This window comes from Phoenix dactylifera, chromosome 6 (genome assembly GCF_051530095.1).
Source record: "Phoenix dactylifera cultivar Ajwa chromosome 6, Ajwa_hap1_PhDact_Kaust_v1.1, whole genome shotgun sequence".
Lineage (NCBI taxonomy): Eukaryota > Viridiplantae > Streptophyta > Magnoliopsida > Arecales > Arecaceae > Phoenix > Phoenix dactylifera.
Window position 1 is genome coordinate 3,993,529 of NC_143195.1, and position 27,566 is coordinate 4,021,094.

General features: G+C 42.9%; 2 protein-coding genes across 4 annotated transcripts; both read right to left on the reverse strand.

Moving 5' to 3' along the window:
• Positions 1–1,560: 1,560 nt before the first annotated feature.
• LOC103713174 (putative signal recognition particle 43 kDa protein, chloroplastic) lies at positions 1,561–14,223 on the reverse strand. 3 transcript variants are annotated; one of them, XM_088723188.2, is made up of 3 exons: positions 14,087–14,223; positions 9,391–10,087; positions 1,561–9,288 (listed from the first exon to the last, which is right to left on the reverse strand). In XM_088723188.2, the coding sequence occupies exon 3, from the start codon at positions 6,990–6,992 to the stop codon at positions 5,610–5,612; it is 1,383 nt and encodes a 460-aa protein (XP_088579314.2). In that variant the 5' UTR covers positions 6,993–9,288; positions 9,391–10,087; positions 14,087–14,223; the 3' UTR covers positions 1,561–5,609. The 3 variants fall into 3 exon arrangements, with proteins under 3 accessions (XP_088579314.2, XP_088579313.2, XP_089779934.1); XM_088723187.2 differs by having other exon boundaries at positions 1,561–9,299; XM_089923808.1 differs by having other exon boundaries at positions 1,561–7,032; positions 7,747–10,087.
• A 24-nt stretch (positions 14,224–14,247) lies between these two features.
• LOC103713175 (dehydrin COR410-like) lies at positions 14,248–15,503 on the reverse strand. Its single transcript, XM_008800003.3, has 2 exons — positions 15,160–15,503; positions 14,248–14,986 (listed from the first exon to the last, which is right to left on the reverse strand). The coding sequence occupies exons 1-2, from the start codon at positions 15,367–15,369 to the stop codon at positions 14,519–14,521; spliced, it is 678 nt and encodes a 225-aa protein (XP_008798225.1). The 5' UTR covers positions 15,370–15,503; the 3' UTR covers positions 14,248–14,518.
• Positions 15,504–27,566: the final 12,063 nt, after the last annotated feature.

Sequence of the window (27,566 nt, forward strand, 5' to 3'; positions counted from 1 at the left end):
GGTTTGACCACACCACCTGTAGCTTTTCCCCATCCCCCTAGGAACCAACATCATCCTGATCACCAGCGCGATCTTGACGAGCGACTACTTCGTATCGTGCGAGTAGAAGCCCCCACATTTGCTGGTCAATTAGAGCCGAGCGTGTACCTTGATTGGAGAGCAGCCATGGATAATTATTTTGAGTGGTACGATATGACCGATGATAGAAGAGTACGGTTTGCCAAAATGAAGCTTATTGGGCAAGCTCACTGGTACTGGCATAACGTTGAACATCGGCGTGAGACCCAAAGGCTTCCACGTATCACCACTTGGGAGGATATGAAAGAAAAACTGAATAAGAAGTATCTGCCATTCTCTTACCGACAACGTCTTATGGATAGGTGGCAGAAACTAACTCAAGGAACCTCAACTGTTGCCGATTACATTGCACGATTTGAGGAGTTTCACATGAGGTGCGGTGTAATCGAAGAGGAGACTGTTACTCTTTCTAGGTTTCGAGCAGGACTCCACGAGGAGATCCAGAAAGAATTGATCCTCCGAGAGATTACTACCCTTGGCCAGGCATACCAATTGGCTCAAGATGTGGATAGTTTTTTACGAGTCCCTGTGGTGAGACGTACCGACTCTCGGTTCTTACCCCCAGGAGCCCGACCTAATCAAAGCCATCTTCCACAACCCAGACCACTCTCCAACCATCCTTCCCAGCCCGGTTCTAGCCAAACACCGACTAGGACGTTCCCGGTGCCTGCTCAAAGTACATCAACTGATAAAGGAAAAGGCATATTAGGGTCCAACCCGCCTTTAAGAAACCAAACCCAGTGTTTCAGGTGCCAAAAGTTTGGCCATATTGCGTCCCAATATAACGCCAAGACCTATTTAATGACTGAATTGGAAGCAGGAACCCAGGATACTGAATGTGTCGAAGAAGTCTATGAACCAAATATTGAGGATTTTATAGATGACTTTGGAGACGAAAAGACTGGGTTAGAGTTTGTTCAGACTGAATACCAAAATGAGCCCACTGATAGGAATGACCAAAACCATAGGCTCCATGTGGTTAGGTGCACACTAGCCCAAACAAAGATCGAACAAGACTGGCGAAGAACCTCCCTGTTTTATACACTTATCAAGATCAATGGTAAAACATGCAAAATCTTATTTGATAGCGGGAGTTGCATCAATGCCATTGCGTCTGGAGTTGTTTCTCGCCTTGGCCTGAAATCTACCCATCATCCTAATCCATATAAAGTAGCCTGGGTAGATAAGACGTCCATTTCAGTTTCAGAAAGATGCCTTGTCCCGATTCAATTCCTATCCTACAAAGACGAGATTTGGTGCGACTGCCTCCCGATGGACGTAGGTCAAGTCATTCTAGGAAGACCTTGGTTATACGATAGGGACGTCACACTTCATGGTCGGTCAAATTCGTGTAGTTTTATGTTCGAGGGTCGGAAAATTATACTGAACTCATTGCCTCCTAAAGAGCCCGGCCCTGAGAAGAAGGGTGCTACACCACAAAAAGATGAGTCACTTCACATCATTACTTCGAGAGAGGTAATGAAAGATATCGAAAGCCACTCATCTGTGTTCGCCCTTGTGGCTAGAGTTATCAATGTGGAGTCAAATGCCGAACATCCGGCCGCCGTAGTTCCTCTGTTGGAGGAGTTTCACTCTGTCTTCCCCACTGATCTTCCAGAGGCACTCCCTCCAATGCGTGATATTCAGCACGTAATTGATCTCATTCCTGGAGCGTCACTGCCAAATCTTCCCCACCATAGACTCAATCCAAACGAGCACACTGAACTGAAACGCCAAGTTGACGAACTAGTCACTCGAGGGTATATTCGTGAGAGTTTGAGTCCGTGTGCTGTACCTGCACTCCTCACTCCCAAGAAAGATGGCTCTTGGAGGATGTGCGTCGATAGCCGTGCTATCAATAAAATCACGGTTAAGTATCGTTTTCCTATTCCTAGGCTGGACGACCTTTTAGACTATATGTCTGGTGCTACAGTTTTTTCCAAGATCGACCTAAAGAGTGGGTACCACCAGATTCGGATTCGTCCTGGGGATGAATGGAAAACTGCATTCAAAACCAAAGATGGACTCTACGAATGGTTAGTAATGCCTTTCGGATTAACAAATGCTCCAAGTACTTTTATGAGGGTGATGACACAGATCTTTCGACCTTTTTTGAATAAATTTGTCGTTGTATACTTTGATGACATCCTCATTTATAGTCAAACTCAAGAGCTCCATCTCTCACACCTGAGGCAGGTTTGTGAAGTCCTGCGGAAAGAAAGCTTTTTTGCAAACCCTAAGAAGTGTGCCTTCCTGACTGATCACGTCATTTTCTTAGGATTCATAGTGTCTTCCAAGGGTGTCTCCGCTGATCCAGAAAAAGTAAGCGCGATAGTCGATTGGCCTGAGCCCAAGATCTTAGCCGAGGTACGTAGTTTTCATGGTCTGGCTACTTTCTATCGTCGCTTCATTAAGAATTTTAGTTCAATAATGTCTCCCATCACAGATTGCATGAAGAAAGGAGACTTTATCTGGACTAAGTCGGCATCCCAAGCATTTAAAGATATTAAGCATAGGATGACCGAAGCACCTGTCTTGCGCCTCCCTGATTTCACTAAGGTATTCGAGGTCGCATGTGATGCCTCTGGCGTTGGCATAGGTGGTGTGTTAAGCCAAGAAGGTCACCCTGTCGCGTTCTTTAGCGAAAAGTTAAGTGATGGCAGGTTGCGTTATTCCACCTATGATAAGGAATTCTATGCGGTAGTGCAAACTTTGCGACACTATTTGCTACCGCAAGAATTTGTTCTGTATTCAGACCATGAGGTTTTAAAGTATCTCAATTCTCAAAAGAAATTAAATCTTCGACATGGCCGATGGATTGAGTTTCTACAAGCCTATACTTTTGTGCTGAAACATAAAGCTGGAGTTGAGAATAAGGCTGCTGATGCACTCAGTCGACGGATCTTCCTCCTATCCATGATAAGCACTGAAGTAATTGGTTTTGAAAGGATCAGGGAACAATATACCACCTGTCCTGATTTTAGTAATGTATACCTGACCTTACGAGATGGAGTAGAGAGAGAGCACGATGATTTCTTTTTACACGATGATTATCTCTTTCGCTCCGACCGTTTGTGTATTCCTCGAACTTCTTTGAGAGATTTTCTAGTATGGGAAATACACGCTGGAGGACTGTCTGGGCATTTCGGGAGAGACAAAACCATTGAGATGGTGGAAAGACGTTTCTTCTGGCCGAGTCTCAAGAGAGACGTGGCCAAGATCGTCGCTCAGTGCCGCACATGTCAATTAGCCAAACAACGTAAACAGAACACTGGGCTTTACACTCCACTACCTGTTCCTGATTGTGCGTGGCAAGATGTTAGCATGGATTTTGTGTTAGGGCTTCCACGTACCTCGACCAAACACGATTCCATTTTTGTAGTAGTGGACCGATTCTCTAAAATGGCTCATTTTCTTCCATGTTCTAAGACTTCTGATGCTTCTAGGATTGCGAAACTCTATTTTGACGAAGTCGTTAGACTCCATGGTCTTCCTAAATCTATTGTGTCCGATAGGGATGTTAAATTTATGAGCTATTTTTGGAAAACTCTTTGGCACATGATGGGTACCAAATTAAAATTTTCCTCTGCCTATCATCCCCAAACTGATGGCCAGACCGAAGTGGTCAACCGAAGTCTAGGGAGTCTTCTCAGATGTCTGGTAGGTGAGCATACTAGGACTTGGGATCTCGTGTTACCAACTGCCGAGTTTGCATATAATAGTTCGGTCAATAGGACCATAGGCATGAGTCCTTTTGACGTGGTGAATGGCTATAAACCTCGGCAACCTATAGACTTGATTCCCATGTCTCATCAACATAGAGTCTCTGAGTCTGCACAATCATTTGCTTCACACCTGCATTCATTGCATCAGGAGATCAGCAAACTTATTCACTCTAATAACTTAAAATATAAATCCTTTGCTGATTTGCACCGCCGTTATAAAGAATTAAATGTAGGTGATTCAGTCATGGTAAGAATTAGACCTGAACGACTTCCTTCGGGGACGTTCAAAAAGTTGCAATCTCGTAGTGCGGGACCGTTCAAAGTCCTAAAGAAAATCAGTTCGAATGCGTATGTTGTAGATCTTCCTGAAGACTATGGGATTAGTGCGACATTTAATATTGAAGATTTAGTCCCATACAAGAAATCAACATTCATTCCTTCTGACCCTTTTGTTGATACATCCACTGTTGTTGATCACCCTGCTCTAGCACCTGCTAGTGAGCCTCCACCTCCACAGTTTCATGCACGCAGAGAACACATAGAACATATATTAGATGAGCAGGTTATATCTACCAGGAGAGGAAGCTACCAACGTTACCTTGTTCGGTGGAAAGGTCGACCCGAATCAGATGTGTCGTGGATTTCGCGAGCTGAGTTGTAGCACTTGACCCGGATCTTCTGGAGCAGTACGACAGCCGACCCGATTTACACTCGACGGGGTCGAGTTTTTCTCACCCGGGAGGAGTTGATGGGGACATCAGCTAGGTCCCCATTTTATTTGCATATTTGCTTATTGTTATTTCTGGGTTTATTTGTGTTTTAGGATTTATTTGGGGTTTATTTTATTCTGGGCTTATTTGCATTTTAGGGCTTATTTGTGGAGAATTATTTTATGTAAGGGGTTTATTTTAATTGTTCTTATGGGGCCCTATTTAAAAGGAACTTTATGTTGATTAGGGTTTTAATGAAGAATTAAAGATTTCTTTCCCCACGTTTCCTCTTCTTCTCTTCTCCTCCCTTCTCCTTCTTCTCTTCTTCTTCCTCCTTCTCTTCCCCTCTTCTCCTTCTTCCATTTACAACTTGGTCCGGCATCACTTTGAGAGCTTTCCACATCATTTTTGAGAGGAACTCCTTGACAATTATTAGATGGCTATCTACCTCATTGTTAGACTTGCTCAACGGGCAGGTTGAGCCAGGTTTGGACCAAGGTACCATGTCATTTAATCAGGCCTAGGCCCATCCTGATCCGGCATTTGGATCTACTTTTCAGGCCTAAGCCTACTACTTATCGAGCCTTGGGCTTCCAGGCTAGACCCTCGGGCTTCCTAGGTTTTGTTTTCCCATCTCATTGGCTTGGCTTCAAGCTCTTGGGATGTCGTGAAAGCCATGGGGCGACTTAGAGGAGACGACCCGGTGCTAGCCGTGAGTTCGGACTTGGAGACCCTTGACATTAGCATGGCAATTATCGACAGTGGTGTGGTGGCCGTCAAAGAGGTGGTATATGTAACTAATCACATTAGGATCACATTGTGGACTTATGGGACATACGTTTCCTCATAAATTTTGGAGATTTTATTCTCTAATTTCTATGAATTTTTTTATATTAAAATGGCACAATATATCCAATTTATCAAAAAAAAAAAAAGAGGTAGATTCACAACATGACATGCGGGAAGATTTTGTAAATTCTCACTCACGTACCAACAAGAATTGAATCTGATCAAATGTAGTTTTTGACTTTTCACCAAAGTTATGCCATTAAACTACACTAGAAATATGAGAGAAGAATCGGGAATACAGAACCTTTCACCCTACAGCCGTCTCTTGCGGTGCACCAGATTCCTTCCCGTCCTCCTCCTCCTCCTTTTTCACGGCTACCGCAGCCGCCGATAGCTCCGCCGGCAACTCCGCCTCCGTCCGCCGCCGCTCGAACTCCTGCACCAGCTCTGGATCCACATTAGCCTCCGGCTCCCACGTCGCCTCCTCAATATCCACCCACTTCACCAAATACTCCTTCCCAACTCCCTCCGCCGCCTCCCTCCTCCCCACCACCGCCTCAGCCACCCCGTACTCCAGCCCGGCCTCGAAGTCCGCCACCAAATCCTCCGCCACCCATTCCTTCCCCACCCACTCCCTTCCCCCATCCTTCCACTCCACCAGGTACTCCCTCTTCTTCCCCTCCCCCCTCCCCTCAAGCACCCTTTCCACCTCCGCCCACTCGTACACCGCCCCCTCCAGCTCCGCCGCCGCCGCAGCCAGCCCCGCCCGCCTCCCCAACGCCACCGCTGGTGTCGCCGCCAGCACCTCCCTCGCCAGCTCCAGCGCCGTCCTCCCGCGGCCGTCCACCGCCCCTGGGTCCGCTCCAACCTCCAGTAGCGCCCGCACCGCCACCGCCTGCCCGTACCCCGCAGCCGCGTGCAGCGGCGTCAGCCCCCCGCCGGCCCGCTCCGGCCGCCCCACGTCCGCCCCCGCTGCCGCCAGCAACCGGATGCACTCCTCCGACCCCAGCCCCGCCGCGAAGTGGAGCGCCGTCCGGCCGTCGGCGTCCTCCGCGTCGGGATCCCGGGCAGCCGACTCGTCGGCGAGGAGGGCCGAGAGGGCGGCGGCGTCGGCCTTCCTGGCGGCGGTCCACCAGGGTGTCTCGTACTCCGCCACCACGTCGGCAGCGATGGCGGAGGCGCGGACCCAGGAGGGGGCGTGGCCATCCTTCCACTCGATCAGGTACTCGGTGGAGGTGGAGGTTGAGACGGAGCCATCGTCGCCATAGAGAGGTGATCGGACGGTTCGGCTACCGATGATCCGGCTGACGTCTCCGTAGTCCTCTTCTTCCTTGTCCTGTTCTCGTGGTTGGATTGGAGATGCGGGCTGCGGGAATTGGTCTTGGAAGGCGAAGGACCGGACGCCGCCGTGGCGCTGGTGGCCTCGGCGGAGATAGGTTGCGGCGATGAATTGGAAGTAAGGAAGGGATTTCGGTTTTGGAAGAGGGAGCTTGAGGTGGGAAAGAGAGGGGTTTATGAGCATTGCCTCCATGAGGGGGGGGGAGGGAGAGAGCGAGCGAGCGAGCGAGAGAGAGAGAGAGAGAGGTTTTTGTTGTTTATGGCCAGTGTGATAGAATAGGATAAGGGTGCAACCGAGCAGAAGAGGATGGGAGGGTTTTGGGGTTTCCAACCATTGGGCCCTATTGTCCATGAATCTAGGATGAAATATATCTGCTGTAAATTTGATCGACCTAATAAATTTTTAAGATCCTTACCATGACAGAAATGAAGGTGCAATTGCTTGGTTCATCTAAATAAGAAATTATATCCTACACCACATGCATCACATAAACGACGCACATAAAAATAAATGAGAATAAATTATTACCTACATTTTATACACCAGCATGGCTGTACATGCAACCAATCACAACCGCCAATTTCTATTGTAGTGCATTAAGATACACGCTTAATGAATATTGCCTATAGAAACCAACAGCTGCTATTGGTTGCATGCACAACCATGTGGTGCACCCAGTGTAAACAATAATATCTGACAAGTAAGGAATTGCTGCAAATGGTGTAGGGAATAATTTCCCTATAAGGCCTCACTCGAACCCTAGCAAGCATGGGAGCTTGGGTCAAGCTTGAGTTGAAAACTATCACCCTGACTTCAATTTGGATTAGGCATGAGTGTATGTCGCACTGTGGATGATTCTCTCTGATGGCCTGCCTTTGATTTGCCATGTTCAATATCGTGCCTCTTCAATTTCAATTATATTTAATACATATTATATATTTATGTTGATCATTTATTTATAGGGATTCTGTCTAATTAATAGATTGATCAGTTAAAATTAACCCATTATTCTGTCTATAGATTCTTAACCAGTGTTACGATCACTTTTCCAGGCAACCTGAATATGATACATGGTCTTTAATTTGTAAAGAAGTGAAAATGATACCTGTTGCTGGAAATTGGACCCGGGGGCGGTCGTCGGTCGAGGAGGGGGAGCGGCAGGTGGACACAGGGGAGTGGCGATCCATCGGCGGGCGGCGTCCTCCGTCGGGGTGCCTGCAGAAAAGCCGGTGGCCGGGTTTTCCGGCGCCGGCCCTCCGATGCTTAAGTCAGAGGGGGGCAATCTGTGTTTAAAGGAGAAAGAGGAGAACAGTATTTTTAGAGTTCTCTATGTCCAACCCCCCTTTGAGAAGCAAGGGTTCCCTTTTATAGGGGGGTCGGTTTACCTGTGATGTGATGGGGCGAGACCGTCGTACGGCTCGGCATGTTGCTTGGACTGGCACACGATCGGGTGAATCATTGCATTGATGTCGGAGATAAGGCCGAGATCAAAGACTTATCACGGTTGACTGGACTCCGCTGAGCTGATTTGCCGTGGAGAGCCGTGGGTCCGTAGATAATAGGAGCCATGCGCATTAATTGTTGAGTAAGCTGGAGGTGCGCATTAATTGTTGAGTAAGCCGGAGATTCGCATTAATTGTTGAGTAGGCCGGAGATTCGCATTAATCGTTGAGTGAACCGGGGGTTTGCAGAGGTCATGCGTAATAAATGCTGGGGCAGTGGCAAGATATGGCCCTCGGCCGGACCTCGGAAGGGTACGGCCGTAGTAGGTGGTCGACAAGGACAGACCTCTGGGGTCGGGAATTCTCCAGGTCGGAGGTTCTGAGGTCGGACGTTCCGAGGTCGGACGTCCAAGGTCGGCGGCTATGCGGCCTTTTAGAGGCGGGGTTACTATATTGCTGGGGGGGGAAGCCGTATTCCCCCAACAATACCTGGAAGTAGTTTCTCTCAGAGAAACCTACCATTGCATAAAAATAACTATCGAAAAGAGAATTTTCGCTGGAAATAGGTGGTTTTTATGAAAGAAACCACAAGGATTTCTCCTATAAGTGTAGAGGAGGCTATCAGACGGGAGACCTCTCCGCTAGAGGATTTCTACATGTTCTTTATCTCCTAATTTTATAATTTTGTTACAACTTATAGGTTCCTTTAATTTGACATGGTCTTTCTGATCATATTGTGTCTTTAGGGTTTCTTTTATGTCATTTTGGATGTAAACTTCTAATCTTTTAATGCGTATATTAATTGATTTTAAATTAGATTATAATTATTTGGAACCATGCTTCCTTTATGAGGAAGGATATGTGATGAGATGAGATTGATATGGAAAGACTTAAGAATCAGATTAGGGTTATTATTGTGGCTGCAAGCACTGGTTACACTATGAATTTTAAGTCCTCTTAAGTGAGGTGAATCAAATTTTAACTAATAGCCAATATAACACTAGCATTCGGGATGAAATTAAGGGCACCAGCATCTTAAATGGTCATTAGCTACATGGGTAAATAGCTCTTGCATGTTTGCATTTGCTTTTGTTTCTGTTGTGGTTCAAATTTAGCCTGAGGGTAACCACGCTGGTAGAGTCGAGGAAGCCGCCATTGGATGAAAGAAGAAGACGGGAGCTACCTCCTGTGTGACGGCCGCAGACCTGCACAAAGCCTTACCGGTGTTTCCGGTGAGGACACTCCGACAATCCAGTTAGAGTGGGATCAATTTGGTCCAGCCAAAAAAAAGGTTGTTTAGAAGTTACCTGACCGAGCTATTTATAGTTCCGGTGGAGAGGTTCAGATGGCAGAGGCACTGTCGGCCCTCATCATGAGGGAGCGTGGCTCTGAGCCGGATGGCGCGCAGCTTAGGCTGGTTGGTGGCGTGTAGTACTGCCCGTTCTTGAGAATGGTAGGGTGTTGACAGTCATAACAGGGTATGGCCGGAGTAGTCAAGGTGTCGTCTAACTGTTAAAGGCCGATTATGGAAACATGGCACGGTAGTGTGGTAATGTACGGCCACGTATATGGGCGTAGGTGCGCATGTGGGTGCGGTCGTTGGCGAGGCCGAGCTCGTTGAAAGGTCGCATCATGCGTTTGGCGAGGTCGGCTTGATGAGTGCTGAGAGTAGCTCGGCTTTTCAGGTTTCGAGGTATGCTCGGTGGAGTGCCCCGAGCTCGAGAGTCGGGGCGTACTACTGAGGTAGGCGCCCCGAGCTTGGTCGGGGTGGGTCGGCAAATACTGGAGGCATCCCGAACTTGGTCGGAGGAGTCTGCGAATACTGAAGTTGGTGGGGCTTTTGGCGGAGTCCCGAAGTTGAGCTGACTCTGGGCCGAAGTGAAGATTCAGTCGATTAGCTTTGACGCTTATTGGGCCGAAACTAGGCGGCTTTTTAGTTGTGGGCTGGACGATCCATTTTGCCTCCCATCAGTTTCGTATGATGTTCCAAGCATCGTTTTGCTCCTACCATGTTGCGATAATTAATTATCCAAAGATTTTGAAAAATTATTGTATTGTAATATTTATTAGTAACTAGACATGACATATTTGAGAGAAGAGAGAAAAGAGAAAAAAATGATGAAACAATATGTTTAGAAGTCGAACAGAGTCAATTCATTTAGAAGTCAAACTACAGAAAGGGAGAGTCTAATAATTTTTGGTAGTTTAATGAAAGTAGCTTGATCTAATCCTTTCAACCAGCAACTTTAATAAAGAAGATTATTTTCACTTGACAGCCAAATTATTACATCATCTAAGTTATTTTTATTTTTTTAATTTTAAAAGTTAAAATATTAGATTAGAGAGTTTGAAATAAACCCTAGCAACACTCTATACTTGAGTTGACCTCGTACCATTCTTTTAAACTTAATTTATTTTCCAACTCATAGATTTTTTTTTGTCAGAATGTCAGGTCCGAAGATATACTCATAAAAGTTCCAGGTCCAAATGCATGTATGATAAAAACATATTCGACTCGGCTCTCTAAAACTCGATGATATACCTGACGTATATTATTGTAATTTATGTAATTATATTTTTATGCTTCAATTTTTTGTGAAATTATCATAAAAAATTTAAAATTTTTAGCCACTTCTTTAATCTCACATGTCGCTTGTTATCAAAATTTCACCTCCTTTTTTTTTTGGCTAAAAAAAAGAGGAGGAGAATTAACCCCACTCGCATAGCAGCCCCCACTGGGCCATCTTTCCACCAGAGAATGTCTGATGCGGGTAGACAATACACTCATACCCTTCCCGACCCGTGGTTACCCACGTGTACCAGAAGCGCTCCCATTGAGCGCGTCCAAGCAAAGGGTATCCGGTCTCCATATTTAATCAACGTCCGCGTGTTTCGAACCTGGGCCACATCGGTGAAAACAAAACCCCGTTCCATTTGTGCTACCACCTCGGTTGTACCGTCATCCCACCTTTAATCTCACTTTTTTGACTAAGGTGATAGGAAGGGCTGAGATAGCTTGAGGTGATGCCGCTGGAAGCTTTAAGCAATTGGTTTTATCAGAATTGTCGGATCCAAGATCCAATGAGCGGTAGCACAGTTTAGCCTCGATCTCATGCTCTTTTTACTCAATACTAAGTTAACAAACAGCTTATTGACCGCGCATCCATCCCTTTTCCCACCCAATACTGCACTGTCTCTCGAATCCTCCATCTTGTTCTTTGAGACTTGTTACTTTTTGACTTTTTTTTGAATATATTCATTTGTTGTAGGAAAAAAAAACTATTTCCGCATCCATCTTTTTCTGTATTAAAACATACTAAATTTAGGAGGACAATTTATGACTTAATCCATCAATCCGATCTATGAACGATCCATTTCGGATTTAATATAAATAGGTTTGTGTCGTAGCCAGGTCAACTTATCTAAACCTATTTATTAAATGAATTGGATTCAGATTTAGATCTTTGACCCATTTAACCTATTTTGATCTATTTAATAATTAGATCGAATTATAACCCAATTCATTTAATCTATTTAAAATTTATTTAACATGTTTAAATTTTACTTAACCTATTTTTATCCTATTTAACTCGAACTGCTTAATCTATTTGATCTGTTTAAATCTATTTGATCTGTTTAAATCTATTTAATCTATTAAAAATCTACTTAGCCTATTTAATCCATTTAACCTAATTTAACTTGTTTAATAAACAAGCCGAATTTAGATATGAATTTTTAATCTATCTAATAAACAAGTTAAGTTTGGGTGGTTGAATTTTTGATCTGACCGACATTTGACCCGATCCGTATCTGATCGGGTCTAACTTGATTGCCAACCCTAACTAAATTGGAAAGATGGACTTAGGCTTCTCGTGCGAGTAGATGAGAAGAGTGGGAGATTCCACTGTGGACATAAGTTTGCAGCAATCTTGGATTTGTTTTGATTCTCATGCTTCGTGTAATTTTCTCTTTTTTTAATCCATTTTTCTTCCTCGGATTCTAGTTGATGATGGTTTTGTCTTTTGTGATATTTTTCAGAAAGCATGCCAAAGCTCGACAGAGTGACATCGACAGATCGACTCTTATAAGCAGCCTTTCTATCTTGTTACCATCACAACAGATGACATTAGGGGCTTGTTTGGTTCGCAGGAAAAGGAGGGGGGAAAGTGTGGTCAACGGGAAAGTAATAAGATGCCTCTTGTTTGGTTGGAGTTTTCAAAGGAGAGAGAAGGGAAAGTTGTATTCCCATGGGAATGTGATTCCCACATTTCATGGGAAAGTCTTTCCCATGAGAAACATGGAAAAGTTACTTTCCCATGAGGCGGGAATCACTCCATTTTTACTTTTTCCCAAAAAGTCCCTTCAGCATTAAAGAAGCATTAAAGAGGCATTAAAAACCTAATTTTTATTAAGGGCATAATAGGAATTATATATAACTTTTCTAGGAAAGTGGATGGCCAACCAAACATAAGCACCTTGAAAATTTGTCACTTTCCCATGGTCAACCAAACATGCCAAAAGTACTTTCCTAGGCATCCTCTTCCTAGGAATTTGTTTTCCAGGAATCATATTCCTAGGAAGGAAAATGCTTCCCGCGAACCAAACGAGCCCTAGAATTCTGTCCATGTTTTATTATTTTACTTTCACTGTTTTTGGAGTTACAAGACTACATTGGCTACGCTATTCTTGTTGCCAACCGTTGCTTCTACTCCTAACCTACTCTACCTTAAAAAAGCAATGGTCGTATTTGACTAAAGAATCCCACTGATCGTACTCCAACTCTTCCTTTCCTCACATCCCAAGTCTACGAGATCAGAATGAATGCGTTTAGTCTGTAACCAGAATCAAAATCAGAATCGAAATGAAATCTCAGTACTAAGAAAAAGTCGGATAAGAGATTGGGACATTCCCTCTTGAAATCAGAATCAGATACAGAATAAGATCCCCCCAATCACATAGCTAAAATAGAAGTCTCTTATTCCTATTTCCAGCCCAACTCCTCCTAACCAAATATGCCAATAAATCTAGTGTGACGATCCGTGCGGGCGTGTGTTTAGTCTCACATCGGTTATTCACTAGGTAGATCTTGAATACTTATACAGGATCAAGGAACCCAAATAATATCTTCCGGATAGCCATTTTGGGTGAGGTCCTGGATTGTTACAAATGGTATCAGAGAAAATCCAGCCCATAACCTATGTGGACTAGGGGACACTGCAGCACGGATCCATCGAAGCTGATCACGGGTCAATCGTGGTGTTTGTGATTAGATTTGAATAGATTTAAACCCTTAGCCTGACGAGAACGTCAGGACTTGAACGGAAAAGTATGTGAGGACTCGCACGGGCATGTGTTTAGTCCCACATCGGTTATTCGCTAGGTAGATCTTGAATACTTATACAGGATCAAGAAACCCAAATAATAACTTCCGGCTAGCCATTTTGGGTGAGGTCCTGAATTGTTACATCTAGTGAGTATGGAACCGACACAGATGTAGCAGTGATCATTGAGATGCATCTGTTCCCAAGCTTTGGATATCATGTTTGAGTATCTGGTTCGGAATCTTATTTCAATGTGCTCTTGTGCTCTCAAGGTTGGCCATGCTGTAGCAAGGCATCATGTTTGATTACCAAGCCAAAGCTCTCCTGAACAAGGTGCTTAACCCCCGATTTTATGATATATTATAGCATTTCTCCACCCTAGATTTTATCTATAACCGTTTCCCCAGCAGGTAAATTAGTCTTCTTCATAGTGATCAATAACGAAGGTTCTTGGTGATTTAATTTTATTCATGCTATGGTTGTTCGCTTGTCCTGACTGATTAATGTATATACTCCCTCAAGGAAAACATAATTAAATAGAAAATTTTAATAATTTTAAGGACATATGTTCATAAAGTTTTATTTGTTCTACAGCGATGTTCGTACCTAACATAAAGTTGTATTCATGCATAAAGTTTTTGGGAATGTAGATCTATTTCTATGCCCGTTAAAATCAAATTACCTTTCCTCTTGCTTGCAACCAAAGCCTAGTATCTTGACCACTGGCTAGCTGAGTATGCTTCAAAAGACGCCCACTTTAGAACATGAAACATGGTAAGGAAGAAAAAGACACATTAATTAACTTGTCACAGTCTATATATGTTTAGACTAGAACAAAAACAATACCAAACAATTATATCACTAGTAGGCATTTATGCACCATGAAACAAGTACATATATATATATATATCAATACTTGGGTATCCTTCTTGCCTAGCGGCAAAAAATAACAACAAAAAGCAAGAGCATACCTAATCATATCACATCCAAGATGGACCAACAAACAAACAACTTAAGAATACCAACAAACAAACAGTGGCAATCCAACATACATCATGATAGAGAAAAACATCCAAAAACAAACATTAAGAAGGATATGTATCAAGCTTTCCTTCTAGTGGGTAGCACCGGCCTTCTCACTCTCCTCGCCACCATTCTTGTGATAGCCGGGCAGCTTCTCCATGAGCTTCCCTAGTATGCCCTTCTTCTCTTTCCCCTCATGTCCATGATCGGTTTCGTGCTCCTTCGTCCCCTGGCCGGCGCACTCTGCGGCCGGGGCGGCGGCCTCCTCTGGCTTCTTGTGGTGGCCGGGGAGCTTCTCCTTGATCTTTTCTAAGAAACCTTTCTTCTCCTCCTCCGGGACTCCCTCCACTTTGAGACTCTCGTCCACCACCTCCACCTTGACTGTGGAGTCCTCGCTTTCGGAGGACACAGCGGCGATCGCCACCTCCTGCTCGACCACGGCCGGCTTCTCCTCTTCTTCGCCGCCGATCTTCCCCTTGATCTTCTCCACCAATCCCTTCTTTTTCTTCTTCTTCTTCTTCTCTTTGTTCTCTCCCTCACCTCCTTCCTCCTCACTTGACTGCATGTATACCATAACAACAACAAAAGGGAATTTTATACTTAGATTAGATCAGAAAACTTCATGGTTGGCAAGATCACAACACGAACACTAAATATGCGGTGAGATAAAGAAAAAAAAAAAAGAGAAGGGCAAAAGAAAGCAAGAAGGGTTCCACGATGCGGTGGACTTACCGAGCTAGAGCTGGAGCTGTGAGACCGGTGGAGCTTCTCAAGCAAGCTCTCCTTCTTTTCCTCCTCTTTCTCTTCCTTCTTCCCCTCCTCTATGTGAACCTTTTCCACTCCGGCGACCAGAACCTCCTGCTCCTCCTCCTTCTTCCTCCCCATGAAGTCGAACAGGCCCCGGTCTTTCACCTCCACCTCCTGCTTCTGCTCCTCCGCCATCCCTCCCAACTTTCACTCACAAACACCAACTGATAACTATGAAACAAATAAAGCTAATTCGGTGGCTTTCTGCTGGAAGCCTCTTCTCGCTTCTTCTCCTCTTTGGATTCGAGATGAAGGGAGGATGGCGAAAGCCAAGGTGTCATATAGAGCTTTGCTGCTTTGGTGGATGGTGGGGTCCATATACAGACGTAGTAACGCGTTACCGACGCGATGAAGGATGGGAATTATTAAGAGTCACTCAGATGCATTGCACCATTCGCTTTACTTTACTTAATGGCGCACTTCCCGATACGAACTCTTGGGAGCGAACCAATGAGTATGCGCCACATCAGTCGAGCGACTTTTGAGTGATATTTTGAGTTCCTGATGAATTTTTTGTGTCGGAGGACTAAAGGAAAAGAAATAAACATTAAAGGTGGGGGCCACGGAGCGGCCTCGCCTTTCCGAACATCCAGTAACAATCGACCACGTAGGAGTTCGTACGTAGGGAGGTGGTCACTGGTGGGCCCCCCAGCGCTTACCCTCGGGTGGACGGATCTCGAAGTCGGTGATGGCACATCGCCGGCCCCATGTGTCACGCTTATCGAAGTCATTAGCCTCGGTGTGATTCCTCGCGGATGAGTTACACCACCTGTTTACGCGGCTCAGTGCACGACACGTTTGTGGACTTTATTTTGGGGAGGGATTTGCGGTATGCGAGAGTCGCGGTGGTCCGCGGGGAAGTGGAAAGGGTTCTCACGTGAGACCAGTTGGTTTTGGCCTTTGGGATTCCTTCCTTCGGGAGTTCAAAGGGTAATAGTGGAATTACGGCCGGCAAACTATGTTCCACCTATGTTCGACGTGCAATAAGCCGATTTCAATTGGAGCCAAATAAGTTCGGTTGGAAACAAGTTGATTTGTTTAAAACACTTAATAATTAGACCGGATTCAGATTTTAATATTTTGATATATTTAATCTATTTAATAATTCGATCGGATTGAATTAAGTTGGTTAACAGATTATATAAGTTTTACAGATAGATTAATAGGTTAATTATTTATTTCTTAAATAAGTTAAACAAGTCGGATCGAATTATTTATTTTTTAAATATGACAAGCTCAGATTTCTATTTCTAATCTACTTAATAAATAGATTGAGTTCAGATATGAAACTTTATGGTCTGATTTGTATCGAATCCAGCTGTATATAATTTGTTCCAATCCGATCAGGCTCGATTGCCACTCCCAAGTGGAATGGAGATCTAATGGGAGCCTCGTGGAATCACACCGCCTTGAACTGCAGGGGACCTATTTTAACCACTTGTTAGCGAAAACAAATAATGCCTTACTTTTGGTGCCATCCTGTCACATTGTGCTCACCATAATTGCTTTTAATTTAATAAATTTGGCTAATTGGTCATATGTCTGATGGACAAGTCATGGTTATCTGCAATCACAAGCAGCCACAATTGCGTGCTGTTCATTTGACAAAACCTAAGGTGGATAACCATGAACATGGCAAGTGGCATGCCTAGAGTCAATCACTCCTTGTGATTGATTACAACTACGTTTCTACCTGTTCTAATCCTTAAGCCTAAGCCTTTTAACCTCCCCCATGCTTTCATAGAAAGTTCTCATTGCATCACCTAGTAAAAGAGAGCATATCTGAGAGCAAAACTTCACTCACTCATCAATTTAACAGTCCTTCAATCAGCCATCCTATCTGCCACGCAAATGGCATCACCCTATGGCTCACCTCAAAAGCATTTTGTTGGGGGAAAAATGAATTGCTCAAAGCACGTGGATATATCACCGGCACTTGATGGCGAGCGCGACGGCGGCAACCCTCATGGCGCCTGACATCAAGATGCCCAACCTCAACGCGCCCGGCCTCAGAGCTTGCAGCCTTGATCTCGATTAAGTTGAGCCCGATCGACCTCAAGCCCAAAAAAGACCCAGTCAACAGAAGAAGCAGACCCCTCCACTCCACCGAAAATCAAGTCCCCCTCCTCATCCGAGGCCCAATCTCATGATCTCCGCCCCAGTGACTGTCAATGATTAAATGCGCACGATCTCAACAGACCTCCAGCCAGCTTAAAATCTCGGGCCGTCCACGGTAACTCAAATTCACACGATCACGTCCAATCATTACGGTAACTCATTAATTCGCACAGTCACGTCATAGGTAACCCATACACCCCTCTTATAAAATGCGGAGACTTCTTCCTTCGAAAAAAAAATCTTTCTTTTACGTAACCTCTCTGCTAGCTCCACCAAAAAAACCTCCTCTGACTTAAGCATCGGAGGGCCAGCGCCGAAACTTCCGACTACCGGCTTCTTGCAGGTCTCCAGGAAAAAGCTGTCCACCGGCGCATTTCCTGCCGAAGCTCCTCCTTCTTAGTCCGGGTCGCTTCCAAATCCAGTTTCCAGTAACACATTTAATCCTAAATCTTTTTTCTTTTTTCGATACCACGGTAATTCACGCTATGCGCGCACAAAGTAAAAAAAAAAAAAAAAAGTTGATAAAGGAGTGAGGGAGCAAACTCTAAACTTTTCTAGCAAAATTTCACTGAGTGATGATGCAATTCAGTCAGTCACACTGTTTATTTATTTATTTATTTTTGATGCTTGAGTTTTCTCTCGAAGTAAGGGCGATGAGATGCTTAAGTGGAGTGGTGTACTGTAACTATCCATCATCATTATGCGGAGCCCCTTTGCATGGAGTGCTCTGAGGGGCATGTCCTTTGGCTTTGGCCGAGATCCAAGTATGGAATTATAATCTCTTTCACGTACATTAAACGCTTGATACCTGGGCCCGAGCACATGCTTACACAGCAAAAAAGTACCATGGATCGCAGTATTTGCGTGTCAGAGTATATTTTTTTACTCTGAAGATGAAACCGAATGGGGGACTCAGATCCCCATCTGCTGTCTGCTTCCCGCTTAGGGCTGGGAATCCAATGTACCCTCGGCTCTTGACATGTCGGATCATGCCAACCGTCAGCATCCATGACCGCATATTTAGTTCCACGTCACCTATGTATAGATCTTGTGAATATTTGTATGAAATCAAAATATTCAAATGATAATTTCTCACCGTACCTTTTAGATAAAATTTTAAATTATTAAATAATATCAGAACTATTTTAGTTCATAATCTACATGGACTAAAAAATACTGCATCACAAATTTATAAAAACTGACTGCATACCGATCATGATGCTTGAAATTAGATTTGAATGGATTTGGATTCTTAGTTTGGAAAAAATTCTAGAGCTTAAAAAAGAGGAGCATATGAAAATTCATATGGGTGTGAGTTTAGTCCTACATTGGCTATGCACTAAATAGATTTTAAGTATTTGAACAAGATCAAGAAATTCAAATATGAGGATCCGTACGAGCGTGTATTTAGTCTCATATCGGTTATTCATAAGATAGATCTTGAGGATTTATACAAGACCAAGTAACCCAAAAAATATCTTCAAGCTAGCCTTTTTGGATAAGATTCTGGATTTGTACAAAATGGTATTAGAGCGAACCCGACCCATGGCCCATGTGAATTAGGGGACATTGTAGCACGAATTGATTGCGACACTTGTGATTAAATTTGAATGGATTTAAATTCTTAGCCTGATGAGAATATCAGAGCTTAAACGGGGAAGTATGTAAGGACCTGTACAAACATGCGTTTAGTCTCATACTGGTTATTCGTTAGGTTAAGAAATTCAAATAATACTTTCTGACTAGCAATTTTGGATGAGGCCTTGAATTATTACACCAAATAATATTTTTTGACTAGTTTTTTTTGAGTGCGGTTCCAAATTGTGACACCAACGCCCCACATATACCGGTACGATGAGTTTAAGAATTTCATAAATGGCATCCATGTCCTTGCAGGGCTGTCAGGCATACAATTTATGGTGGAGAAGTTTCAATGGAACATAAATAGAGATAATTATTTTGTTAAATGATTAAAAAATAGACCTAATAAATTTCTCTTCTGTCATGCTGTAAGAGTCTGAATGTCCATCAAGCTTGGCAGTAGATGTCATCCCAAAATCTTTACATGTCTCCACCGTTTAATTTTCTCTCATTGACAGCACTTCAGATTTTAATAGATACAATGTATTGAGGCTAGTTCTTGCTCTTGCACGAGAAACAAACTGAAATTTTATATCATAGCAGCAGTGGTAACGACAACAACAACTGCCGCTGCTGCTACTTCCCAGGGGCAGATGCAAAGCCTTTCTGTATCTTTATAAGGTCTAAGCCTCTAGTATCCAAAAACTAGAGATTCAGCTCTACTACTTAAAAAAGATAATCCAATGCATCTTTTATTCATGAGACTTGTGAGCATTATATATGATGGTTCCATCCATCCCACACGGGCCAATATGATGTTGATCAACAGTCTTAGATATGGATACCATTGTGATATTTATGCATATAGCATACAAGCTTCGTGAGAATTGGCCCAAAATAGGTCTATCTCAAATTGAGGTCGGCAGGCCCAACCGACTTCAATTGAAAAAAAATAAAAAAATGATTAGAATAGAGAAAAATAATTTTCTCTGTTCGAGCCCCCACCATTGAGATAAAGCCACGGAGCCTGGCTTGTGAGTATTCCGTGGGCCCGGTACGAACAATTGTCAGCCATTGGAGCTGCTGTAACTGATGAACGACAAATTTTATCTGTCGTTGAGCTGAGCTATCTCGTCAAAAACCCTTTCTTTAAATCCCCCACCCTTTCTGTATGATCCACCGTCGGGCCTTTAGAACCCTTTTCATCCCTTCTTCCTCATCTGTGATGCCTGCCGTGCCACTACGATTGAGCGCCACCATCTAAAACCCTATCTTTCTCTCTCTAAACCCCATTTTGCACTATTTTACCTATTCGAGTGTTGCCGCACATTTTTTTTGTTGGAATCCACTGTCGTTAGCCGACATTTATTGCCACCGCTACTCGCTGATGAGTCCCTCACCCTCTTGTTGCCCCCTTTGGCCGAAGAAGCTGCCACCGAAACAGGCCTAAGGCACTGCCCCTCTCCTCGCCCTTGCTCTGAATTATGTATATACGGTTAGAAGTGCACAGCCACCTTGTCGCAAACCCACACCACCTAATCGATCGCCCTCCCCCTCTTCTGACCTCTTCTTTGTGGTTCTTCAATAAGCCGACCAGAACCAAAGCTCCATCCCTCTATTTTTAACCAAACCAAGACCCATTTTCTCTATTTTGCCATCTTCGCCGGTCACCACCATCGCTGGCAGCCACCATTTAGCATGGCCCATAGCCACCAATTCCTCCAGCACTATCACATCCCGGCTTCCATTACCTTCTCCTAGTCTCTTCTCTTCTCTCCTTTTCTCCTTCACTTTCATCTTCTTCTAATTTGTCTCTATTTCTTCCCATTTTTCTTTATTTATTTTTTCTATAAATTCTCTTTTTCTCCCTGTACTTATTTTCTCTTTCTTGACTCATGGACCAAATACCGGGATTTATCCATAACATCAATGGATCAAACCTAGGCCTTGATTGAACCTAGACAAAGTCCCTCTCTCTTCTTTCTATCTTTGTAAGCAGACCCAAATTGACCAAAATCCCTTTTATTTGTCTAATTTTCTCTTAATTGATAACTTATATCTAACTCGGGAACTTTAATTTGATTAGATGGAAATCTAGATTTGGATAGTGAGGAGGCATGATCGAGACTGATCCCCTTGCATTGAAATAACCACGAACTCCATCTTATTATGAAATGTCTGTGTTAATAAATTGTTAGATCAAGGGATGATCGAGAGCCTTAGACCACTACAAGAATTTAGAGTTTTAATGACGAATTTTTAGTGATGATATACAATTCTAGTCACAAAAAATCTCATATTTAGTGATGAAAATAAAAAGTGGTCACAACAAACTATTTTGTTTTGTATCTTTAACGATGAAAAGAAATACCGCCACAAAATATATATCTTTTGTGATTATTTTTCATTTTATCACAAAAAATTCATCACTAAATAGAGCTTTTTTAAGTTGGGAAAATAATATTTATGCCAAAATTAATTTTGGTCAACTCACTAATGACAATTTTATGATTCATTACTAAAACTTATATCTTTAGTGATGACATTTTAAAATGGATATTGTGGATATATACCTTTATTGACAAACTTATAGAGTGGTTAATAAAAATCTATATTTTTAGTGATGATATATTATGTTGTCATAAGTTTGGTGTTAAAATCGTATTTGTCAAATCACTTATGGTAAATTCATAATTTATCACTAAAACTTATGTTTTTAGTGATGATATTTTAAAATAGTCACTATAGTTATATATTTTTTAGTGATAAGATTATAAAGTGGTCATTAGAACTCTGCCTATAGTGACGATGCAGTATGTTGTTATAATTTTTAATACAAAAAGCAATATTGGTCAGTATATTAATGACAATTTTATGATTCATCACTAAAGTAAGTATATGGCTTTAGTGATGATATTTTAAAATAGTCACTATAGATATATACTATTAATGATGAATTTATAGAGTGGTCATTAAAATTCTATATTTTTACTATTTATATATTATGTTGTCACTAAAATCTTATACATTAATGATGAAATGGCAATATCATCAGCAAAATATCAAATTATAGTAATATTTTTATAGTGCATGTGTTATTCACTAAAATAAAATATGGATCATGATTTTTTGTCATTGTGTTGTTAAAACCAAACTAACCATCATGAGAATTTAAATAGATATTTGAAAGATATCAAATATAGCTAATATCATATAATTTTGATTTGATACTTGATTGGTTTTGAAAATGTGTCAAACTGCTGAAATTCATGTGCCCTATCAGAATTGAATTTAATAAAATTGATTATATATTTTATTTTTATCTAAAATTTTTTGATAAGTTAAATATTTATTTTTAACTTGATTTGAATCAATCTATTTATTGAACAACTTACATGAGTCAAGACAATTTAATAATTAGAAGAAAAAAATTTGATACAAAATCCACTAATAATGTTGCAAGCAATGCACCATGACCATGTCTAAGACATAATTATTAAAAACTTATATGGAGATTGTTTTAACTAAGGATTTGGATTATTGATTCAACCTGATTTGTATTAAAATATATAAAAATTAAAATTACTTAAATAAAAATAATAATATAAAGTATTAAAAAGTATTTTGTATTGAATACCATTACTTATTAATTACAATATGAATAAACAAATCATGAATTATCTGCTTTTAAAAAACTTTAGAAAAAATATATACAACTTTAGAAATATGCAAAATTATTAATACTTTAAATATTTTAAGTGAAAGATTTTCATAATATTATAAATAATAAAATAAACTTATTTATCTTTTATATATTATCAAAAAGAAAATGCTTAATTTTTCTATGAAAATAATTAATTAATAAAATATAAATTGTCATAATATATTTGAAATGGGTATATTTTATAATATGAAAGTTGTAAATAAGTATAATAAAACACAATTTTATACAAGAAGCTAATGTTGTCTTAGCGGCTAAGTAGTAGGCAAATATCCAATAGTGTCACGCCCCGAGCCCAAGGCGCGGCAGACACCGCACGCCCGCACGGCGGACCGCACAGATGTGCAAGGCAGTAGATCATATCAAAGCAATCACACATATTTAAAGATGACATAATTATTTAAGTTGGTCAAAAGCAGTCTTATAGAGTTCCAAAATAACATTCGGTAACATAATTCAAATGTACTCCAAAGTGAAAATCAAATGTCCAAACTAATTTAACTGAAATGCCAATAACTGAAAAATCATCGGAAAATCTAACGCACTCTCCAATCCCGTGCGATCAAGCTTCTAGATCTGAAAAATAGAAAAAATAAAATAATGAGCTACACTAGCCTAGTAAGCAACAAAATACCCCAAAGTGGGGTCAGAGCATGTCAGCTCAAAACACAGGATAATGACTGGAATAAATCATAAATAACATCATTTTACTGTTTTCAAAACTTATTATCATTTTTCTAAAAACTCTGATATCAGAATCTCAACATGATAGGCTACGGCCACGTAACTCAGTGGCATGGGTTGCACAGAATGCCAGAACCACTATTGTTAGTCACCGGTAGAAACGGTGTCCAGAAATCACTATTCTAATCACCGGTGGCGCGGTGTCGAAACCGGTTTCTCATAGATTACAAGTCGACAGGTCCAACGTATAATCCCCATTGGCGGGGCCAGAACAGAACAGAACAGATCATAGCCATGCTGAGATTACATATATATAAAAACAGATTTCATAAATTTTTCAGTCATAGTTTACGGATTTTATAGCATAATTTTCAAATGAAATTTAACATGCCAGACCTATTTTACTAAATACAAAACATATTTCAGAATTTAATCTATTTATCAAATAATTTGAAAATCACACTAGAAGTATTAAGTTACTTACCTCTTCTCGCTTAATCCCTACTTCAGATAGGCGGATAAGGTTCACCTGTTTAAATTTAATTAATTTTTTGTTAATTTCATAACTAAGCAAAATCCAAAAATAATACTATTAGACACGGCTCAACAGGGCCCACATAGACCCGACCAAATAGGGCCCCTAAAGTTGGTCTCCAATGGATTATTTATGTAATAATATTTCTTATAGGGATCAAACATAAATTATAGAATACTCTTTTGTGAAATAATATACTGTCAAGGGCTTATCTGCAAAATTCTATTTATTGGCCAAATGGGTTCGGATTTCGGGTTCTGGGTTTCAAGTTTTAGGTTTCGGGTTTTGGATTTCGGGTTTCGGGTTTTGGGTTCGGGTTCGGATTCGGGCTCCGGGTTCGGGTTCGGAGTTGATCTGGATTTCGGATTTTCTTCTCTTCTTTTTTTCTTTTTTTTTTAACTAGGCCCAAGTTGGCCCCACAGTGAACCGGGCCCAGGTCGGGCCCACGGTGAACAGGGCCCATGCTTGGCCCTGTTCGGCCCATAGGGCCTTCTTCCTCCCCAACTCCCCCACGGTAGGGGAAGACCAAGAGGGAGAGCGGAAGAGGAAGGGGGCGGCGGGATGGCCGGAGGCCACCCCTCGATCGACGGCCAGCCGGCCGCCACTGCGGCCGGCGGTCGTTGCGGTGGCCGGAGTCAAGAATCAACCGAGATGGTCTCGGTTCATGAGGCCAAAACAAAGGAAGGGAAGCATGCTCCGGCTAAGATCGAAGAGCACAAATGGCAGAGGGCTTACCGGCGGTGGCAGAGACGGCGAAAGGAAGATCTCAGCTCGGTCCGGTAGCTAGCAGCGGCGGCGGTGGCACTTTCCGAAGAGGAAGGAGATCTCGAAACAGGGGAGGCTCAGGTGGTGGTGGTGGTTGGCCGAGGCGGCTCACCGACGACTTGGGAAGTGGGAGCAGAGGAACGAGAGGAAAAGGAGAGGGAGGAGAGGAAGAAAAGGGGGCTCGGTGGTGGCCCTAGGGGAAGGAGAGATGGGGGTTTTAGCGCTCCATCGTAACGGCCCTCCGCCGCAAAAATCGCGGCGGTCGAGCACGATCTGCGGCCGTGATCGACCGCGGTGTGACCGAAGGGGGGGGTGCCGCGGGATGCCCATGGCGCCTTGCCCCAAATGTCCCCGGAGGAGCCGGAGAGGATCGCGATGGCGATCCTCTCTCCGGTTCCTCCCATATCAGGATCGGGGCTGAAGTCGGCTGGGGCTGCCAACTTCAGCCCCGTATCTCACATTCTCTCCCCCTTAAGAAAATTTCGTCCTCGAAATTTAAGAGATCTAGGTCTTTCAAATTTAGAAATGCTCAGCCTATTGAATAATATAAATCCAAAATCTCATTCTCCTCGATAAAAATCAGTGTGATAGATAACTTTGAATCAATTATCAAAACTTTCATATAAACTTGCAAGATTAGCACTAGATAAGTGACTAACTGTAATCTTAGATTAAAATTATCATCTTGATGCATGTTCCCTCGAGATCGGATCAGGATCGATTCACAGCAAGATTGATTAAAATTAGTTGCGTTTGGGATAGAACTTGAAATGAAATAGATCTCATACACTTATCAAGGTAGTGTGCTAATTCCTCAAAGGATAATGACCAACCTTAGAGTCAAATCATTATATTGCTAAGAATATGATTCACAAAATGAACATGTACTGATGATCATTAGATAGCAACGATTTATCTCAAAAATGATTTGCATCAAATCACAAAAGCAGGTCTAAGAAGGCAAAGTATTGATACCATGATATCCATATCAGTCAAAATCAAAAACACTATTCTTTTCTTTGACATTGAAATTCTCCTTAATAAGAAAAACCATCAGAAACTATTTCCAAATCACAAAGTTAATATCGCTGACCAGCTTAAAATAATTTAAGCAACCAATATTCTCATAATTTACTAAATCACTTCCAATTAAAATACCAATCTGCATTGTAATTTGAAAAGATCTAAAATTTCAAATTCTAGGTAAAGCCAAAGAAAAATTCTAGAATTTCATCCCACTTCCGGTAGGGGTGTTAACATGCAAATCATACTCTAATGGCACGCAAGATAGGTCATATTTTCGCACAAATATCGATAACACAATGAATGTGTAGCACGAAAATCAAACAGTGTATGAGCATAAACAGAAGCAACTAGTAATATACCTGACACCACAGTATTGGATGTCTGAGCATCCTGCTGAGTCAGTGCATAAATACGACCCTGTGTGTGCGGTCTCCCTCCTGTCTGCTGCTTAGGAGAAGAAGGCTGAGCAAACTGAACCGGAGCGGGAGAACCTTGCACTTGCTGGGTCCTTGTAGCTTGAGGCCTCTGAAATGATCGAAGGTCCTGTTGAGGACACTCAGCTACCTTATGACCTTGCTGGCCGCATCTGAAGCAGGCGCCGGATAATCGTCTACAATGTTCAGTCTTATGCATACCACCACATGCATCACACTTAGGCTTGTCTTGCTGATGCTGAGTAGTCTTCTCATAGAATCCCTGCTCCCCTGATTGCCAGGGTTGGTTATGAGATTTTGCAGTCCTGCAGAAATTTTGTCCACTATGAGTATTGTTGCTGGTGGTCCAAACCGAGAACGATTGGCACAGCGGTGTGAACGGGGTTCCGTTTGAGTTGCCTTGGTTGGTGTTGATTGCGCTCCACCTTCCACCGGGAAACCTGCAAGCAAGCCTCGCACCACCACTGGGGTAGTGGGGGCCCTCCGACGATCAAGTCAGAGGAGATTGGAGGAGAAGGAGAGATAATAGTAGCAAGTAAGAGAATGCTCTGGAAGTTCTCGCTTACCTCCCCCCTTCTCCCCCCAGCCGCATATATACCAGGCTGGGGGGTCCTTTTGGGGGGTTGGTCATCGTGTAGCACGATGGAGCTGCCACTGACATGGCCGTTACAGGGCGTCGTGGGGCAGCGCTGGGTACGGCCATGACAGGGCGTAGTGGAGCTCCGCTTTGTACGGCTGTTACAGGGGATCGTGGAGCAGCGCCGGATACGACCGTTGCTGGGTGTAGTGGAGCAGAGGGCCGCGGCGTGCCTCTGGGGAATAGCCTGTCGTTGTCGAGAGATGTCCGACTCGGGGTCGGGCTGCGGAGACGAAGATGTCCAACTCGGGGTCGGATTGCTGGATCAAGGGGCTGCCGACTCGGGGTCGGGCTGCGGAGCCGAAGATGTCCGACTCGGGGTCGGATTGCTGGATCAAGGGGCAGCCGACTCGGGGTCGGGCTGCGGAGCCGAAGATATCCGACTCGGGGTCGGATTGCTGGATTAAGGGGCAGCCGACTCAGGGTCGGGCTGCGGAGCCGAAGATGTCCGACTCGGGGTCGGATTGCTGGATCAAGGGGCTGCCGTAGTCTTCCTAGGCGCGCGTGCCGGTCACGTGGGGCATGGTGGCTAAGTTCTCCCGTAACAAGTATCATCATTTCTACTCCTCTTCTTTTGTATTCTATCTTTGGCATCATATGTTTCTTTCCAGACAATTTCCAGATTCTTAGCCCTGTCTACCAGATCATCATAGTTCGTCGAGTGTATTGCGGCCAAACTTCGACGTAAGTGAGGCTTCAATCCTTCTTCAAATCTCCTCATCCGAGACTCTACATCCATGACGAGGGTGGGAGCAAACCGAGATAGCCTGTCAAGCTCTGCCTCATACTCATCCACAGTCATAGTTCCTTGATTCAGATTGAAAAATTCCC

What these genes read in the sequence shown, in the direction of transcription:
- LOC103713174 (XM_088723188.2), bottom strand. Translation starts at nt 6,992, where the DNA reads ATGGACAATAGGGCCCAATGGTTGGAAACCCCAAAACCCTCCCATCCT.
- LOC103713175 (XM_008800003.3), bottom strand. Translation starts at nt 15,369, where the DNA reads ATGGCGGAGGAGCAGAAGCAGGAGGTGGAGGTGAAAGACCGGGGCCTG. An exon ending in ACAGCTCCAGCTCTAGCTCG is followed by an intron (nt 14,987 to 15,159) that starts GTAAGTCCACCG and finishes GTATACATGCAG; the next exon opens with TCAAGTGAGGAGGAAGGAGG.